The sequence below is a fragment of the Dipodomys merriami genome, unplaced genomic scaffold (assembly GCF_024711535.1).
Source record: "Dipodomys merriami isolate MVZ:Mamm:240054 unplaced genomic scaffold, mDipMer1.0.p SCAF_89, whole genome shotgun sequence".
In the NCBI taxonomy this organism is placed as follows: domain Eukaryota; kingdom Metazoa; phylum Chordata; class Mammalia; order Rodentia; family Heteromyidae; genus Dipodomys; species Dipodomys merriami.
In genome coordinates this window covers 3,408,280-3,425,420 of record NW_027206501.1, presented here as the reverse complement: position 1 = coordinate 3,425,420, position 17,141 = coordinate 3,408,280, and the positions used below count along the sequence as shown (strand labels likewise).

The window sequence follows — 17,141 nt, the reverse complement described above, 5'->3', positions numbered from 1 at the left end:
GGCAAAGAAGCTACCGAATTAAGAGAGGCCATACTGCAAGCGGAATTAACTGACATCTACCGAGTATTTCACCCTAAAACAACACAGTACACATTCTTCTCAGCAGCTCATGGAACTTTCTCCAAAATAGACCATATCATAGTTCATGCAAGGAACTTAAGCAAATACAAAGGGATCGACATAATCCCCTGTATCCTATCTGACCACAGTGGAATCAAGCTAGCTCTCAATAACAAAGCATACAGCAGAAATTTCTCCAATACATGGAAATTGAACAGCACACTCCTTAACAATGCCTGGATAACAGAAGAGATCAGAGAAGAAATAAAGCATTTCCTACAACTCAATGAAAATGAAAACACCTCACAAAGAAACTTGTGGGACACAGCAAAAGCAGTCCTGAGGGGCAAATTTATTGCCCTCAGTGCCCACATCAAGAGAATGGAGACAGACCAGGTAAATAATCTCATGTTGCAATTAAAACAGCTAGAAAAACAGGAAAAAATGGAACCTAAAGCTACTAGAAGAAGCCAGATAACCAAATTAAAAGCAGAGATTAACCAATTAGAAAATCAGAAAACCATAACCAAAATAAACCAAACAAAAAGCTGGTTCTTTGAAAAAATAAACAAAATTGATGGCCCATTGGCTAGATTAATTAAAAAAAGAAGAGAGGAAACCCATATTAATAGGATTAGGGATGCCACGGGAAACATCACCACACGTACCCAAGATATCCAAACAATTCTAACAGACTACTTTCAAAAGCTATACTCTCTAAAGGAAGAAAATCGGGCAGAAATGGATGCATTTTTAGAGAAATACAAGTTGCCCAAACTGAGCAAAGAAGAAGTTAACCAATTAAATAAGCCAATATCCTATAATGAGATACAGGAAGCTATCAAAAGTCTTCCAACAAAAAAAAGCCCAGGACCAGATGGATTCACAGCAGAATTCTATAAGACCTTTAAACAAGAACTAATACCCATACTCCTCAAGCTCTTCAGAGAAACAGAGAAGGAAGGAGCTATCCCAAACTCATTCTACGAAGCCAATATCACACTCATCCCCAAACCAGGCAAAGACCCAACCAAAAAGGAGAATTACAGGCCAATCTCCTTGATGAACACAGATGCAAAGATCCTTAACAAGATTCTAGCTAACAGAATCCAGAAACACATAAAAAAAATAATTCACTATGACCAGGTAGGCTTCATCCCAGAGACACAGGGATGGTTTAACATACGTAAGTCAATAAATGTAATCCAACATATCAACAGAGCCAAGGTCAAGAATCACATGATTATCGCTACAGATGCAGAAAAGGCCTTTGACAAAATTCAACATTCATTCATGCTAAAAGCTCTGGAGAAAATAGGAATAGAAGGAACATTTCTAAAAACAATAAAAGCCATTTATGACAGACCAATAGCCAATATTATACTTAATGGGGAAAAGCTACAACCAATTCTCCTAAAATCAGGAACAAGGCAAGGATGCCCACTGTCTCCACTCCTCTTCAATATAGTCCTAGAACCCTTAGCCAGGGCAATAAGGCAAGAAAAAGACATTAAAGGGATCCTCATAGGAAAAGAAGAAGTTAAACTATCCCTTTTTGCAGACGACATGATACTATACCTCCACGATCCCAAAAACTCCATCCCCAAACTCTTAGAAATCATAAATCACTTCGGCAAAATAGCAGGATACAAAATAAACCCACAAAAATCAGTTGCCTTCCTATACACTGATAATGTACAGGAAGAGAGGGAAATAAAGGGAGCAACCCCATTCACAATAACCTCCCGAAAAATAAAATATTTAGGAATTAACCTAACCAAAGATGTAAAAGAACTATTTAATGAGAACTATAAAAAGTTAAAGAAAGAAATTGCAGAAGACACTAGGAAATGGAAAGACCTCCCATGCTCCTGGATAGGCCGACTTAATATAGTAAAGATGGTAATACTTCCAAAACTAATATACAAATTCAACGCAATTCCTATTAAAATCCCAATGACGTACATCACTGAAATACAGAAAACAGTCCAAAAATTCATATGGAACAACAAAAGACCTAGAATAGCCAAAACAATTCTAGGGGATAAAGACAATATGGGAGGGCTATCCATGCCGAACTTCAAACTCTACTACAGAGCTATAATAACAAAGACAGCATGGTACTGGCACAAAAACAGACCCGAAGACCAATGGAACAGAATAGAAGATCCAGAAATAAATCCACAGGCCTACAGCCAGCTGATATTCGACAAAGGAGCCAAAGACATACAATGGAAGAAACACAGCCTCTTCAACCGTTGGTGCTGGGAAAACTGGGCAGCCACATGCAGAAAACTAAAAGTGGACCCCAGCCTATCACCATGCACCAACATCAACTCAAAATGGATTAAAGACCTTAACATTAAACCTGAATCTCTGAAACTACTGCAGGACAGAGTAGGAGAGACACTTGAACTAATAGGCACAGGAAGGAACTTCCTGAACAGAGTCCCAGGGTCACAACAAATTGGAGAGAGACTCGACAAATGGGACTACCTTAAAATAAAAAGCTTCTGCACAGATAAAGCTATCGCAACCAAGCTAGAAAGACAACCAACTAATTGGGAAAAAATATTTACCAGCAATATATCAGACAAGGGGTTAACATCCTGTATATACAGGGAACTCAAGAAACTAATCCCTCCCAAACCCAACACACCAATTACTAAATGGGCAAGGGAACTAAAGAGGGACTTCTCAAATGAAGAAATAAAAATGGCAAAGAAACACATGAGGAAATGTTCATCATCCCTGGTGGTGAAGGAAATGCAAATAAAGACAACCCTGAGATACCACCTTACCCCAGTCAGAATGTCCCACATCCACAAATCAGCCAACGACAAATGCTGGAGGGGATGTGGAGAACGAGGAACGCTATTACACTGCTGGTGGGAATGTACACTCATACAACCACTTTGGAAAGCAGTCTGGAGGGTCCTTAGAAAGCTAAAGATTGACCTCCCTTACGACCCAGTCATACCACTTCTAGGCATCTACCCTGAACAACAGGAACCAATATACAAGGACACGTGCACCTCCATGTTTATTGCAGCACTGTTCGCAATAGCTAGGATATGGAAACAACCTAGATGCCCCACCACAGATGAATGGATCCAAAAATTGTGGTATCTATACACAATGGAATATTATGCAGCCATTAGAAATGACAAAATAATGGCATTTGCAGGGAAATGGATGGAGCTAGAAGGAATCATGTTGAGCGAGGTAAGCCAAGAACGAAGAGACAAACAGTACATGGTCTCCCTGATAAGTGGATGATGAATCCAAAATGTTAGGTGATATGACAAAACTAACAGGACTTAAGAAACAAAGAACTCCCACTCATCTGGTTGAACCACTACTAAATATCCCCATGCTGCTGATCACATATATGGTATATAACATATGAGCACCGTTATATATTACAGACTGTGATAGACAATTTGCTCCAGGAAAGTTAGAATGAACTTGTGACTTTAAATGAGCATCATTATTCCACAATACTGTGAATTTCCGGAAATTAAGTAATCACTTAATCACGATCAAAAAAAAAAAAAAAAAAAAAGAACCTTGGGGAAGGGAGGGAGGGAGGGGATGGTAGGGGGAAAACAATGGAGGGGGTAACAATGTTCAAGAGGAAGTGGAAGTGTACTCATTACCTCACTCATGTAGCTGTAACCCTCTGTATAGTATCTCTACAATAAAAAAAATTAAAAAAATAAAAAAAAAAAAAAAAAGGGGTTATACTGTGGGGGAGGGACATACAAAGCAACAAAGAAATATTTTATAAATATGTTAGAAACAATAGAAAGAAAAAAAATTGAGTCCTTATCTTGGGGTTCATTCATTTCGCCTAACACTAACTTATCTGACCATTTCTGCTTGTCTCAAACATATACTAGGTATTTCAAATAAGGGAAACCATGGGACCTATGTTTCTTTGGGTGTGGCTTCCTTCACTTAATATAATTTTTTCCAAGTTTTTCCATTTCCTAACAAATGGGGCAATGCCATTCTTTCTGTCGGAGGCATAGAATTCCATTGTGTATATATACCACATTTTCTTGATCCATTCATCTACTGAGGGGCATCTGGGTTGGTTCCATATCTTAAATAATGCTGCAATAAACATAGTTGTGCTGGTAGCTTTAGTATGGTCTTGTTTGTGATCATTTGGGTAAATGCCCAAAAGTGGGCATTCCAAAGTGGTTGAACAAGTTTATACTCCCACCAACAATGCAGTAGGGTTCCCTTCTGTCCACATCCCCTACATCATCTGTTGTTATTAGATTTCTTGATTATAGCCATTCTAACTGGGGTTTTGATGTGCATTTCTTTTATGGCTAGGGAGGTTGAGCATTTCTTCATGTGTCTATTGGCCATTCTTCTTTCTCTTCAAGAAGTTTCTCTTTTACGTCTTTAGCCCACTTATTTATTGGACAGTTGTTTCTTTGAGGGTTTGTTGTTGGGGGATTTAATTTTTTGAGTTCCAGGTATATTTTAGATAAGAGACCCTTGTCCGTTGTATGGCTAGTGAAGATCTTCTCCCAATCTGTGGGCTTTCTATTGATCTCGCTAGCTATGTCCTTTGCCATGCAGAAGCTCTGCAATTTCATGCAATCCCATTTGTCCAACTTTTCTTTGATTTGTTGTGTTTCTGGGTCTCTATTAAGAAAATTTCAGCCTGTGCCAAAGAGACCTAGGGTTTCTCCTATTCCATCCTGTAATGTTTTCAGAGTGTCTGCTTTGACTCTGAGGTCTTTGATCCATTTGGAGTTGATTCTGGTGCAGGGTGATATATAAGGATCTAGATTTAGTTTTCTACAAGTGATTAACCAATATTCTGGCACCTATTTTTGATACAGTAGTTTAATTCTATTATCAATCTAAAGCAATACTGTGCTTATACTTACTGGAGTTGATGCTTTTCTAATTCAGGGCAACCCAGAGGAACCATGTCTCTCAGAATCTTAATTGACATAAATAGTGTTTTAGAGAAAGATTACCTGGCTCCAATTCCAGCTCCACCACTTTACTACATATGACTCTGGTAACTTACTCTGCCTGTATTTGCCTCAGCTTCTTTATTTGTAAAATGGGGATGATAAAAGTATTCATAGTGTTGTGGTAAGGATTGAGTCGAGCTTTTCAAAACACAAAAGTGCTTGATGAGTACTCATGGATGTTAGACTGTAAGATTGATCAAACTTTGCAATAAGGAGAAAGAAGAAAAGTATGCAGTGTCATAAATCCATATATCTGGAAATTTGATAGTCACCTATAACACAGAAGGGCTTTCGAGCAAACCTCAATCTTCCTTGCCATCCTCTGTACCGACAACAGCAACCTGCAGACCAGATTCGAATGATGAACTCCAAACCAAAGACGACAATCATCACGAACTCCTACAACATCAGATAGGATATGTCAGAGAGAAGCATTATAGAGCAAATCTTAGTAAGAAAGTCTGTGAATAGGGGCATTCACACACTTTGCTTAAGACAATCTAGTGGTTAATGTCTACAGGTAAGAACATCTCCTTTTTATTTTTGGTGCTGATACTAAGGCTCAAACTCAGGGCCCAGGCCCTATCCATTGGTGTTTTTCACTCAAGGCTGGCACTCTACCACTTGAACCTCAATTTTCAGATCTAAGCTTGCTGAGTAGCTAGGATTACAGGCATGAGCCAGAAGCACCTGGCAGGTTAAAAATATTTCTTGATCAAGTCAAACTGAAACTGATGAATATCAAAACCTCATCATAACTACATTTCCTGTCATGGAATGAGATTTCTCTTCAAGTTACTGACTCATTCCAAGCCTGTTGCTTTCAGTACTAAGTACATGGCCTAATTAATAGTCTCTCTCATGGGCAATATATAGTGTATATAGTTGAGTTTAGCTATTCAATAACAAGAAAGATCTGAGATGAAATGGGTAGACCCTTAAATATAATTGCAAATTCTATGGAAGTCAGAGCTTCATATTGTATGTAATGACAGAACTGTTTTCAGGGCCGGCCACTATTGTTCATGCTTGTAATACTAGCTACTCAGGGAGCTGAGATCTGAGGATCAAGGTTTGAAGCCAGCTCAAGCAGTTAAGTCTATAAACCTTTATCTCCAATTAACCACCAAAAAGCAGGAAGAAGAGCTGTAGTAGAGTTGTTCTCAGAGAAAAAGAAGTAAAATTTAGAATTATACTGTTTTGTCATTACAGTGTCAAAAATCTCCTTATAAAACAACAGGTTTCAGATGCATTTACCATGATGTGGCACATTTCTCTGTTGCCAGAAGTGAGACCTGAAACTTTGGATTTGAAGCTTGTTAATTATACTGCTGCCCTTTGGCCACAGCTTCCTGAACAACAACACCTGCGCCAGCAAAATGACTTAGAGATGATTTAGGAAGAGTTGTGAGTGAACCTTGGGGAAAGGCCAGCTAAAAGTGGCTCATTAAATAGTAAGTCATTGAATGGAAACCAAACAGAATTTGGAAAAGGAAAGTCTCTCTGGAGTGAGCTTAGCATAGTCATTTGTCCCTATAGGGACAGGTCTAGAGTTTATTAAAATTGGTTTTGTTTTTAAAAATAACTTCCTACCTTGTTTTTCAAAGTGGGATCAACTCAGTGTGTGTCATACAGAGTGCGGTTTATGAACTGGATTTTAATTGTAATGGCTTAATTGGAAAGTGATACTTGAGCTTTATTAAAGCTTCCACACAACACAGAAATGAAGTCAAATATTTTTATGTATGAAGAATATAATATATTCCATATGCCAAGTAAAATACAGAAAGTATAAAGAATATAGAAATAGAGACAGTAAAAATTTCCATCCATTCCTCACTCTCTTACTCCACTCTTGCAAGAAAAAGGTAACCAAACTTGTAAAAATGGCATTTGGTTTCAAGTTTCAGGGACATATCTGATTCTTTAGTAACGTGTGTGATGGTATGCCTCACTTTAAAGTACTTAGTAGAAACATCACCTCTAATCTCTGCTACTTTGCACTATGGCGTCTGTGAATATTTCTCATGATGGGGAACAAATCCTCTGCCTACTCACTGTAACTTAAATCTGCCTACAAGACTCATATATGCATGCATAACTAAATGGTCATTGTGCCCTCCTCAGAGATTCAGTTTCAGCTTTGTTTTGAATGCATACCTAAGTAGTTGAGTCTATTCATTTATTGAATATTATTGGAGTGCCAAGATATGAGATCCTCTGTTTGTGCACGTGTACATCTGTGTGTGTGTGTGTGTGTGTATGTGTGCATGCACTGGTATTAGGGCTTGGCACTCTCTTAGCTTTCTTGTTCAAGGATAGTGCTCTACCATTTGTGCCAGAGCTCAACCTCAATCCTCAGATCATGGCTTTATGAGTAGCTAAGATTACAGGTACAAGCCGCGAACCACCACTGCCCAGCAAGCTCACCATTTTTCATTCCAGCACATTTTTCCAAATGTCTATGTATGTCTGTATCTGCCACCAACCTGGTTTAGTGGCAGGTCTTTTTTTTTTTCAATATCTCCTACTTATATCAGCATATTTGGCACTTTAGTTGAGAGGGGTATGATGTGAATGATACCCATGAAAACATGTAGATTCTACCTACAGGTATTGCTATGTTTCTTTCTTATGAAAATTGACACGGATATATATATATATATATATATATATATATATATATATACATATATATATGTATAGAAAGAGAGAGGCATATACATAACATATATATGTATAGCCATGGTGTAGGAGAAAAGTATATTAAGGTTATTAAAATATTTCTTTGTTACAGTGAGGTAGGCTAAAGTAGGTCTGCCAGTTGTTTACTGCTTAATGTTCAGAAATATGCTGAGTGCTTTTTGTTTTTGAAAGAGATTAGGGGAAAATGTCAACACACTTTTGTCATGAAACAAAAACTGATAATGCTGAAAAGAGAAGCCGAGAGAAGTAGAGAGAGAAATGTGCAGCTGTGTTTGTGACCTTCAGGACTGTCCCTTCTCAGGACTGCTGGGGTAGTTGTGGAACGGAAAGCAGAACTTTCACAGAACAGTTGAGTACCGTGGTCACTTGTGGAGAACTGATTGATAGACCCAGAACATTCTACTCAACAACAACAGATTGTTTTTTCTTGGTGTAATTTTTCTTTTCATTCTTTAAAAAAAGTTGCTGATGGTAATACTGTCTAGAGATAAAATCCCAAGGAACCCATGAATATGCTGTGAGAACTAATTAGTGAGTTTAGTTGAAGGATAAATGATCAGCATGAAAAAGTCAATCATGTTTCTGTCTACTAACAATGAGCATGTTGAAACTACAATTTTATTTTCAGCAATTCCAAATCAAAATAAGGCATACTTATCAAGACATGTACTTATAGTATATAAGTGCTGAAAATTACCAAATACCCATTAAAGAAATAAGAGAAGACCGAGATTGGTGAGAAGAAGCACTGGGTTCATAAGTTGGAAGATTCAACATAACAAAGATGTTATGCATTCCAAATTGGTCTGGAGGTTTAAGGAAATTCCTCAGTAAAGCTTTATTTTTGGAGAGAAAATAAAACTAGATTTATTTTACATTATCTAAAGAACCAAGGTTACATCATCATTTGTGAGCCCCATATCTGAAGTTACATAGATTTTAAGGACATGAAAGCAAGATAACTGTGTTCAGCATGGCCCCTAAGCATGGTAACATCAGGTCCAGTTGTTTTTAACTAATCTGAAAGTGTAAGGACAGCTAAAACTTATGCTTTGCTTTCTTGCCCAAAAATACTCCAGAGTATGGGCTAAAACTGAGTCCCTAATCTTATTTGTCTTCAATAACGCTTTCTGGAGATACAAAACAACTTAATCTAGAATCTGTGTGGAAAGAAAAAAATTGAAGTAATTGCTTTAGCAAATAATTACGCCTAAATAGTTAGTACTAAGAATTTATGTTGTTGATAGAGGATAGACATATAGAACAGTGGCTTGGACTACAAAATTCAGGGATAGACCCATATAAACATGCTTAACTTATTTCTGTTAATGTACACAAATAATTCAGTAAAGAAAGTAGCTTGAGGTTCCTCAAAAGACTCCACATAGAGCTCCCCTATGACCCAGCAATCTCACTTTTGGGCATTTACCCAAATGTTCACAAACAAGACCACACTAAAGCTACCAGCACGACTATGTTTATTGCAGCATTATTTACAATAGCTAAGATATGGAACAAACCCAGATGCCCCTCAGTAGATGAATGGATCAAGAAAATGTGGTGTATATATACACAATGAAATTCTATGCATCCATCAGAAAGAATGACATTGCCCTATTTGTTAGGAAATTGAAAGAGTTGGAAAAAATTATATTAAGTGAAGTAAGCCAGGCTCAAAGAAACATAGGTCCCATGGTTTTCCTTATTTGCAATAAATAGTATATGTCTGAGTCAAGCAGAAAAGGTCAGATAAGTTGATGATAGGGAAATGAACCCCAAGATTAAGTATTGAATTTTTTTTCTTTCATGCGATTGTTTCTAACACATTCATAAGATTATTTCTTTGTTGCTTTGTATGTCCCTCCCCCACGTATAACCCCTGCTTTCACTGTATTTGATGTTGGTATAATTTGTGGGGGGGAAACCAAATCGTTTAAATAGGGATACAGGTGGACCCATTGCAACAATGAGATGTACACTCGTTATGTTGAAAACAAACTTTACAACTTTGAGGGGGGAGGAGGGAGGAGGATTGGGTGGGAGGCGGGAGGAGGATGGGAAGGGATAGGAAGGGGAAACAAAGGAGGAGGCTATAATGCTTGATAAGAAATGTATTCATTATCTTGCCCATGTAATTGTAACCCCTCTGTACAGTATTTTCACAATAAAAAAAAGAAAGTAGCTTTTCCACAATGAATCCTAGAGAAATTTGATCATCATTTGATATCATATGCAAGAGAGAGAGAGAGAGAGAGAGAGAGAGAGAGAGAGAGAGAGAGAGAGAGAGAGAGAGAGAGAGAGAGAAAGGTATGGAGGGAGGGACCAAGAAAAGAAGGCAAAACATCAAAGAATTCTAATTTCTATCTCACATCTTTCAGAAAAATCATTTACAAAGATTGTGCATTTTAAATATTAAACTTAAAATAATAAAACATGTAGTGAAAAGTGCAGAAAAATTTTAGGTATTTTGACCACGCAAAGTGTTCTTACACCTGACACCAAAAGCACAAATAATAAAAGGAACATTTGGATTCCAGCAAAATTAGAAACTTTTGCTCTATGAAAACCCATGTATAGAGCATGAAAAGACAAATCACAGACTTGGAGAAAATATTTGCAAACCACATATTTGACAGAGCTCTAGCATCTAGAAAATATAATGAACATTCAGAATTTAACAATTAAAAAAAATTCAATTATAGAATTGGTATCTAAATGGATATAGATGTATATATACAAACAAATGTGTTTACATCCATCTAAGAGGGGAATATATAGATATCAGATAAGCATATGAAAAGATATTTGACATCTGGAAAAGCAAATCAAAACCATGATGAGATATTGCTACACAGTAATCTCAATGGTGAAAGTGAAAAAAAAAAAGAATAGAAAACATGAGGTCAGAAATAAAATTACACAGACCCTCTTAAAGAACCAGTCTGGAGATTTCTTATAAAACTAAACCTATGATTTCCCTAGAACTCAGCTATTATACTCTGAGGCATTCATGCTAGAGAAATAAAAACATACACTTTCATAAAAACCTGTACATGAATGTTTGCAGAATATTTGTTTATAATGAAAACAACTTGGATCATGAAGATATTAGACAAGCTGTGTATGGTAAATCCATACCATGGGATACCATTTAACTTACATGGTTATTTACACAACAACTTGGATAAACTGCTAGGGAATTATGCTGTGTGATTAAAAACCAATCTCAATAGACTATATCATTTACATCACATTTCTTGGAATGAACCAAGGTGAAATTTAAAGAAATGTGATTAGAAGTGAGATAAATGATTCATGGGGTGGGCTGGTGGTGGGGAGGGATGAGCAAATGGGAAGGCGGAGGAGATTTGGGTATAAAAGTTCAACTTATGCCAGGTGCCGTGGCTCAGGCTCATGCCTGTAATCCTAGCTACTCAGGAGGCTGAGATCTGAGGATTGTGGTTTAAAGCCAGCCCTGGCAGGAAAGTCCAGGAGTCTCTTATCTCAAATTAACCACCATAAAACTGGAAGTGGTGCTGTGGCTCAAGTATAGAGCCTTGAGCTAAAGAACTCAGGGACAGCAGCCAGGCCCAGAGTTCATGACCCCCTCCCCCCCCAAAAGAGTATAACTTATGTTGGGTGCTTTAATCCTAGCTACTTGGGATGCTGAGATGTGAGGATCATGGTAAGAAGTAAACCAAACCTGTTCAGAAAAGCCTGTGAAACTCTTATCTCCAATTAGCCAGCAAAAATCTGGGATTGGAAATGTGACTCAAGTGGTAGAGCTCCGCCTTGAGTGAGAAAAGCTAATTGAGAGTGACAGGCTCTAATACCAACATGAAAAAGGAGGAAGAGGAAGAGGAGAAGGAGGAAGAGGAGGAAGAGGAAGAAGAGAAGGAGAAGGAGGAGGAGAAAGGGGAGAAAAAGAAGGAGAGAGGGAAGGAAGGAAGAAGAAAAAGAAGAGGAGGACAAAGGAATGAAGGGAGAAGAAAAAGAAGAGGAGGAGAAAGAAGAGGAAGATCAATGGAATTGTGGAGTATGTTGACTGTCCTGTTCACTATACAAATCTCCACATGTGATAAAATTGTGCAGAACTAAGTACCCACACACTTGCCAAAGTGTGCAAATAAAACTTGAGAAATGAGCGGCAGAGCCATGGATGGATGTAGCCGAAAGGAAATGAGTTGTGCAAGTTTGGGTCTGATCTCACTGTGGTTGCCTTAGAGGCGATCTCTTAATCACCTTTTAAAAGAAGTCTCCTTACTTTACTTTCAAATAAGTTAAAAATCTGTGGCGATCAATTGAAATGATCAGACAGCAGATGGTTCTAAGGCTGTCTGGGCAACCACAAGACAAATTCTGGTGCCTTTGTTGCTGCACCTCAGGATGAATTAGTTCTCTGGTTCTAGTTAAATTCTACTTAAATAACCGCTGAAGAGATTAGTAGATGACATTCAAAGTACTTGATCTACTTAGAAAAATAACAATAAAGGTTCACTCCTTTCCAACTGAAGCCCCTAGAAGCTTGGCTTAGACAGCCCCTCCGCCCCCGAACCAAAGGCAATGGTCATTTTCTTTTCTCTCATTTCAATTAGTGTATATTAGTTAAACAAAGTCTAGTTTGATATTGTTGTCATGCATGCATATAGTATACTTTGGCCAAATTTATCCAGTGTTTGATGGAGTTACAGTATTCATTTATTTTTTTGTCTGTCATGGGGCTTGAACTCTTGGCTTGGGTGCTGCTGTCCCTCAGTGCTTCAGCTCAAGGCAAGAGCTCTACCGCTTGCGCCACAGTGCTACTTCTAGTTTTCTGGTGGTTACTGGAGAAAAGAGTTTCATGGACTTTCCTGCTGGGCTGGCTTTGAACCTCGATCCTCTGATCTCAGCCTCCTGAGTAGCCTCCTGAGTGGCATGAGCCACTGCCGCCTGGCACAGTATTTCTTCTTTATCTTTATACCTTCCCTATTCCTATTTCCTTTTTTGGTCGTGGGGCTTGAACTTGGGACCTAGTCACTGTCCCTGAACTCTTTTTGCTCAAAGTTAGTACTGTACCACTTTAAGCCACAACTTCACTTCCAGTTTTCTGAAGGTAAATGGAGATAAGCTTTATAAGAAACGTCCTCATTATCTTGCCCATGTAATTGTAACCCCTCTGTATTTTCACAATAAAAAAAGTTTACAATTACATAAATGTTGTGTAGTATAGGACTCAGGATAAAAATGATTCCAATTTAAAAAAAAAGAGTCTCATGGACTTTGCTGCCTGGGCTGGTGTGAACTATGATACTCAGATCTCAGCCTCCCAAGTAGCTAGGATTATAGGCATAAGTTACCAAAGCCTAGAGGCCCTATTCTTCTTAAAGACTGAAAAACTCGCCTATAGAAGTTTAGAACCCTAAAAGGTAGAAGTAGAGCGACGCCTGAATTTTAGTAGTATGCTACTGAGACTCATGTAACATTAAACTGCTTTTACCCATGCTAAGAAAGTCTTTTCCCTTACGCCTGTGCCAATATCTTCTTGATCAATATGATTGTGCTATATCTTTTGAGAATTGTAATTCTATCTAGGGACTTGCCAGGTGCTGATGCTCACACCTGTAATCCTAGCTACTCAGGAGGCTGAGATCTGAAGATCACAATTCTATGTCAGCCTGGGCAGGAAAGTCTATTGGATTCTTTTGTCTAATGAGCCAGCAATAAAAGCGGAGGTATGGTTCAAGTAGTACAACACCAGCCCTAAGTAAAAAATACCAAGAAAAAGTGAGAGGACCTGAGTTTAAGCCCAGTACTGCCCTAACAGTTCCAAATTCTGTTCATGAACTAATTTTGTTCTCTGGCTACTTAAGTGTTTTTAGATAAAGATTAATTGATTTGGGGGAGCAGTTACAAATTCACAGTGCCTAAAAAGCACATATTCTTGTTGTTCTTCCATTAACAGCACCGTTCATTTAAAACACAGTGACCTTTGTCTAATTTACAAGCTGTCTGCTGCAACTAATTGTTTTTTTTTAATTTTAGTTTTATGCCATCGAATAGCACTTTTGTGAAGATGAACCAATAACATTACAAACCCCATGACATTCGCAACAGTTCTTGAAGAGCAGTGGCTAATTAGATATATAAAACTGAAACAACTGCTCTTATTCAGACAACCAACACAATCAATTTGCAGCTAGTTTTGCTGTTTCTTTTTTGTGCACATAGTTAAAGTGGTATAAAGTGAGCAAGCCAGCATGCCTCCTCACAAAACACTAGTAGGAAAAGAACATGTGAGGTAAATTGTGCTGTAAGTTGCAAAGAAAGACATCAGTCAGATGAGTCCCAGTTGTAATTCTTGCTAATTCTGGAAGCTTCTACCAGGATAGCACTCATGAAGGAAATGTAATCAAGATCTAGATTTGGTTCTCCACTTACATCAGAATGTGGAAAAATGTATACAAGTAGATCACATTTTAATATGCTATCTCTTTGAAAAGGAGAAAAATTCCTCATAAAACTTAATAGCCATCATTTATAGGACACCATATACTATTATCAATCTAGCTTTTAATGTTATACTATTAATCATATTATCTGTTCTATTAATAATATTACATTAATAATATGGCAGGATGACTATATTACTATATGTTATATGAATATAATAATGTGAAATTAATAATAACAATTACATATAAACAGTAATATCAGTCATAATAATTTTATATTACACATACTTAACATTGCATACTATAACATTATTAATATTTTAACATTTTAATATAAATAGTATTAATAGTATTAATACTGTTATATACTATTAATGTATTGAAGGAAGAACAAATGGCTTTCCTGAAGGTGATGTTTGGCCCTGGATGTGAAGATACCTGGACATTTTTAGAATCAAGCCTGTATGGAAGAGGTGGAGAGCCAGTGACAGAACTTTCTAGGCTGCTTATCACACACTATGGAGAGGCCCTATGGGGAGGAGGACAGGTAGAACAAGGTTTGAAGGGGGCACTGATGCTGCCTGTCTTGGGAAACAATGCTTAGGAATGTTTTGAAGCCAGGAATCTTAGGGTTGCCCCTGATCGGCTAGCAGACACAAGGAGACAGGGATGGCTGAATTCTTTTTGAGGACTACCAGCAATTATGCCTCTGTAGATCTTCTCTCTTTTTTTTTTGGTATATGTTTTTATTGTAAAGATACTGTACAGAGTAAGGTAATGAGTACATTTCCATTGAGCATTGTTACCTCCTCCTTTGTTTTTCCCCTACCATGCCTTCCCTCCACACTTATGCAACTCCCGCCCCCCCAAAGTTGTAAATGGGTCATCCTGTAACCTTATTTCAACATTTTGTTATTTCCCTTCCCCTCCTCAAATTAGAAAAATGTATATACAAGATTCAGGGCAACGGAATCAAATACAGTGAAAACGGGTTATACCAAACCCAAGATAGAGACATAAGTGGTTTTATCTTTCTTGATGTTGTTTTTAATGTACTTGTAATGTACCATGTGATTTTTTTTTGTTTCTTTTGTGTCTTCCCTCATTTGGCTAGTTGATTCTTGAAATTTCTCCATGCATGTTTCATCCATGTTAAAAGATACGTAGCCTTGTCTGAGCACTGGTAGCTCATGCTTGAAATCCAACTAGTTAGGAAGCTGAGATGATTTGGTTCAAAGTCAGACCAGGCACACAAATTCATGAGATTTTCATCTTCAATTAACTAGCAAAAAGCCAAAAGTAGAGGGCCTTGGTGATAACCCTGAGCTTTTATGTTCAAAGTTAGTGTTCCACTACTGGAGCTACAGCTCTACTTCTGGCTTTTTGCTGATTAATTGGAAATAAGAGTCTTCTGGACTTTCCTGCCCTGCTGGCTTTGAACTATGATCCTCCTTAGTAGCCATGCCTGACTTACTTTATTATATACTATTTTTGTGCTGGGGATTCAAGCCAGGGCCTTTCTCATGCTAAGTAAGCACTCTACTCCCAGCTATACCTCTACCCAATCTTTTTGTTTTGTTTTTCTGGTACTGGGACTTGAACTCATGCTTGGCTTTTTCATTCAAGGTTAACACTCTACCATTGAGCAACATCTCTATTTCTGGCTTTTTCTGGTGGCTAATTGCAAATCAGAATCTCATGGACTTTTCTGCCTGAGGTTGGCTTTGAACCTCAGTTCTCAGATCCCAGCCTCTTGAATACCTAGGATTACAGACATGAGACACCATCTTTTGGTTTTGTAATAATAAAACATGAAAAACTAATGGGTCTTTCTTATTTATACAAGTTTAATATTAAAAGTTGTTACTTTAAAAAATTTAACTTCTTAAAATTAATGAATTTCTTAAAGTGAATGATGTATTTTGTCCATAGCTAAGTCTCTGGGTTCTAGAAACTTGTACATCCTAGCCACATGAACTATAAAGCAACCCTTATGTTCTCCTGTTCTTCTATTATTGATATTTTCCTGTGGGCTCAGGTAGACATCTGTGACAAAACTGAGGATGACTTTTGCACTGCTGAGAGGTGGAGTCAGATCAGGATTAGACAAGTTCTTGGAAAAACTTTCATGTTTTTTTCATGTTTGGGATTTATTTCTCCAACTTCACAGCTTGCCTTTTCTTGGAATTGAATAAATTGCTCTTCTACTGATAGATACTCTTTTTATTTGGTGCCAGTACTGGGACTTGAACTCAGATCCTAGAAACTGTCCTTTAGCTTTTTTGTTCAAGGCTAAAGCTCTACCACTTGAACCACAGCTCTGGGTTTGGCTTTCTGCTGGTTAATTGGAGATAAAAGTCTCAGGAACTTTCCTGTCCTGGCTGACTTTGAACTGCAATCCTCAAATCATCCACTCCTATTCAGCTAGGATTACAGGTATAAGCCACTGGTGCTAGCTGAGTGACATATCCTTTGGGTTCTATTTCATTTACCATATTTGCATGGTTTTAAATTGCCCAGATTTAGTTTATTTACAGATGTTCTGTTTCCCAGGGATTCACTTTATAAGTATATATCAAATACCATAAACACAAAGAATATCAATAGGAACACTGTGTTCTACATCCTCCATCTGTTTAAATCCTACATGCAGAAAACTCACAAAATGAGGTGCCATGGTCCTGCCCATGTCATGTTGCTTGAGAAACTGATTACCCAGTGTTCTTATTCCTCTATGGGTACAAGCCACACTGAATACTGAATTTACTTTCATTGCATGACTTCCAGTTTAGCAAAACCCCATTAGCACGATTATATTAATCCATTAAATTACAAATTCTGAAAAGGAGTTAGCTAGATGGGAAAAAAATTGGAATAAGTTAATTGGCCAGTGATTTTTTTGGTGCCTACTTAACTGTATTGACACTAATTGCAATAC

General features: G+C 37.7%; 1 protein-coding gene across 3 annotated transcripts in view; it reads right to left on the bottom strand.

Moving 5' to 3' along the window:
- Kcnq5 (potassium voltage-gated channel subfamily Q member 5) overlaps positions 1-17,141 on the bottom strand; it is a 549,988-nt gene that overhangs the window by 137,643 nt on the left and 395,204 nt on the right. For all 3 annotated transcript variants that reach the window (XM_070012173.1, XM_070012174.1, XM_070012175.1), the window contains exon 3: positions 5,339-5,465. In XM_070012173.1, the coding sequence (XP_069868274.1) occupies positions 5,339-5,465 (127 nt within the window). The remainder of the gene's footprint in view (positions 1-5,338; positions 5,466-17,141) is intronic.